Raw genomic sequence first — 2,713 nt, 5'->3', positions numbered from 1 at the left:
GCCGATCCGGTTATACCAAATGGTTCTCTCGACTCTAGTATAACTTCAAGAAAATTTGATGCAAAATATACTTTTACATGTAATGCTGGATTTAAAGGAATGGGAAAAGTAAAATGTAATAAGCTTGGAATTTGGGAAGTTAATGGTAATTGTGAAAGTAAGTTTACGTTATTTTTTGGTTTTTTTTGCAATTAAAATAATATTTCGCGGTTATCAGACTCTCGTGTCCATGAGAAGAAAACAGTACAGGCGCGAAACACAATACTATTACAGTTACCGATAAGAACGTCTGTATTGTTGTTAAGCATTGCCCATTTCAACCAAGGCAATTACCAATCTTTCAGTAAGCAACTACCTTTCTTTGAATGCAACAGTTACCATTCTTCCAGTAAGCGGTAACCCATTTCATTAGTTATTTATATGATTTAATAATATGCATGTATACCATTTTGGAGCTTAGTATAAGTTGTTTCTGTTAGTGTTGCCACAAGTACGTATTGCTGATACAAATTTTAATCAAAATGATGTATTTTTCTACTTGGCAGAAATACTGGATCTGTGTAAAGACGACCCAGTTATACAGAATGGTACTCTCGACACTAATATAACTTCAAGAGAATTGGGTGCAGAATACACATTTACTTGTAATGCAGGATTTAAAGGAATGGGAAATGTTAAATGTAATAGTTTGGGAATCTTTGAAGTTAATGGTAATTGTGAAGGTAAGAGTACTTTGATATTGATGTTTTGCAATTAAACATTTACCAATGAAAATAATATTTTGATTAACTCTGGTGTGCATGAGAAGAGAAAGAAAATTTCAGTGGTATCACACTACTTGAAAGTCTATATTGTTGAAAAATATAGTCCATCCTTTCAGCGAGCAATTACCATTCTTTTAGTGAAACAAGTACCTCTTGCAATCACCCTTTGTTCAATGAACAATTGCCTTTTTAATTGGTCAATTGTTGGTCTTAATCAGCACATACACCACTGATAAATAATACCTACAGTATGTGTCATTGTTATCTGTCCTACCACTGTACGAAGCCTCTTTTTTATATTTCCATTCTTTTTTACAGATTGTTTTTTAGTATCCAAAATATTATTGGTAACAGAAGAAAAAGCGGCCACTCTCAGTGGCGTCACCGAAGACGAATGCACTGACCAGCAATATATTGATAGAAATTTTACCGATTGTGGGACGGCTTTTGTTTTAAATGATTGTACAGTTTTTCTGTTACCATTGATCGATATATATTTAGCTGACACTTTAGCTGAATGTAAACAATTATGCATTGCTGCTGCTAGCTGTCTTCTTTTCTCTTATGCTCCAGAAAGTGTGCTATGTTTACTATTTGACTCGCTTTCCGATGAATCCTTTACCTTTCAAGATTTCCCTAATGCATCTACCCAGGAGAGAGACTGTCAAGTTTAATAATATTTCAATATTGTCAATATCAATAAATCTATGAATCAGTATTTAAAATCGGTGAAAGGCAAAGAAAAGAGGGAAACAAGCAGTGACAAAGCAACCTTAGCCGCCGCATCTGCCATGTCATTCCCCCGTATATCCATGTTACTGGGGAGCCAACAAAGAACAATGTCCTTTTTCGGCCTAGAGAGCTTGTATATATCCCCGATTATTGGGTGTACAAGCTGGATGTTATTAATAGCTTGTAATGAAAAAAAAAAGAATCAGAAAATATAATACATTTTTTTAATGATGTAGAGGACTGAAAGAACACAAGTGCCTGTAAAATGGCAATGAGTTCTGCTGTGAAAATGGAGGCTGCTGATGGTAAAGCTACAGATAGAACTTCGGATGGTGTAACTGTAGCGGCTGCTACCTTATCACCATCCTTAGATCCATCTGTATAGAAAGGTGAGTAATCCCCATATTTAGACCTTAGTTCTAGAAATTTAGATTGAAACACTATAGAGCTTGTCTGAGTTTTCTTATTGCTCGATAGGCTGAAGTCTATCTGAAATAGAGCAATCGACCACGGTGGAGCTGTGGTCATTACGAAGTCCGCAATAATGTCGTGGCTGATACCAGCCGAGGCTTTGCCTCGTACAAATGCTCAAAGAAAGGTCTAAATACGGGGCGGTAAGCAGGATGGTGGTGGTAGAGATACTATTTTAATGGCGTACTGTAATGAAAGTCTGTCCCGTCTGTCGTTCAATGAGGGCTCATTAGCCTCGACGTACAGACTTTCAACTGGAGTTGTACGAAATGCACCTAAACGGATTCTAAGTCCTTGGTGATGTATGGTATCAAGCTCTTTGATGTAGGATTGACGAGCCGACACCCATAATCGAGCTTGGAACGAACCAAAGCTCGATATAATCGGAGGAGGACCTTGAGGTCAGCTCCCCAGTCAGTATTGGATAAGACTCTCAGTATGTTGAGGGCTTTCAGACATTTGTTCTTGAGGATTTTAATATGGGGACGAAAAGAAAGCTTGCTGTCAATGGTGAGACCTAAAAAATTAAATTCCTGTACAACAGGAATGGCTGCACCGTCCAAGCGTAGCACTGGGTCAAGGTGTAATCCTCTACGTTTACAGAAATGCATGCAGACGGTCTTGGATTTCGAAAACCTAAATCCATTGTCAGCTAAATCGTCTGCATGTTTGTAGAGCCATTAAACATCTGAAAGTCATCAACATACAGAGAGCCATCAACCCCCCGTCTAAGGCACGACGTGATG

General features: G+C 37.8%; 1 protein-coding gene across 1 annotated transcript in view; it reads left to right on the top strand.

Moving 5' to 3' along the window:
- LOTGIDRAFT_173715 (hypothetical protein) overlaps positions 1 to 1,438 on the top strand; it is a gene marked incomplete at both ends in the record, with an annotated part of 2,746 nt that extends 1,308 nt beyond the window's left edge. Inside the window, 3 exons of the mRNA XM_009051485.1 lie at positions 98 to 157; positions 546 to 722; positions 1,083 to 1,438. Of these exons, the coding sequence (XP_009049733.1) occupies positions 98 to 157; positions 546 to 722; positions 1,083 to 1,438 (593 nt within the window). The remainder of the gene's footprint in view (positions 1 to 97; positions 158 to 545; positions 723 to 1,082) is intronic.
- Between the last annotated feature and the right edge of the window lie 1,275 nt (positions 1,439 to 2,713).

The sequence above is a fragment of the Lottia gigantea genome, assembly GCF_000327385.1.
Source record: "Lottia gigantea unplaced genomic scaffold LOTGIsca_169, whole genome shotgun sequence".
In the NCBI taxonomy this organism is placed as follows: domain Eukaryota; kingdom Metazoa; phylum Mollusca; class Gastropoda; family Lottiidae; genus Lottia; species Lottia gigantea.
The sequence above is the reverse complement of the archived record's forward strand: the minus strand, read 5'-3'. Positions and strand labels throughout refer to the sequence as shown.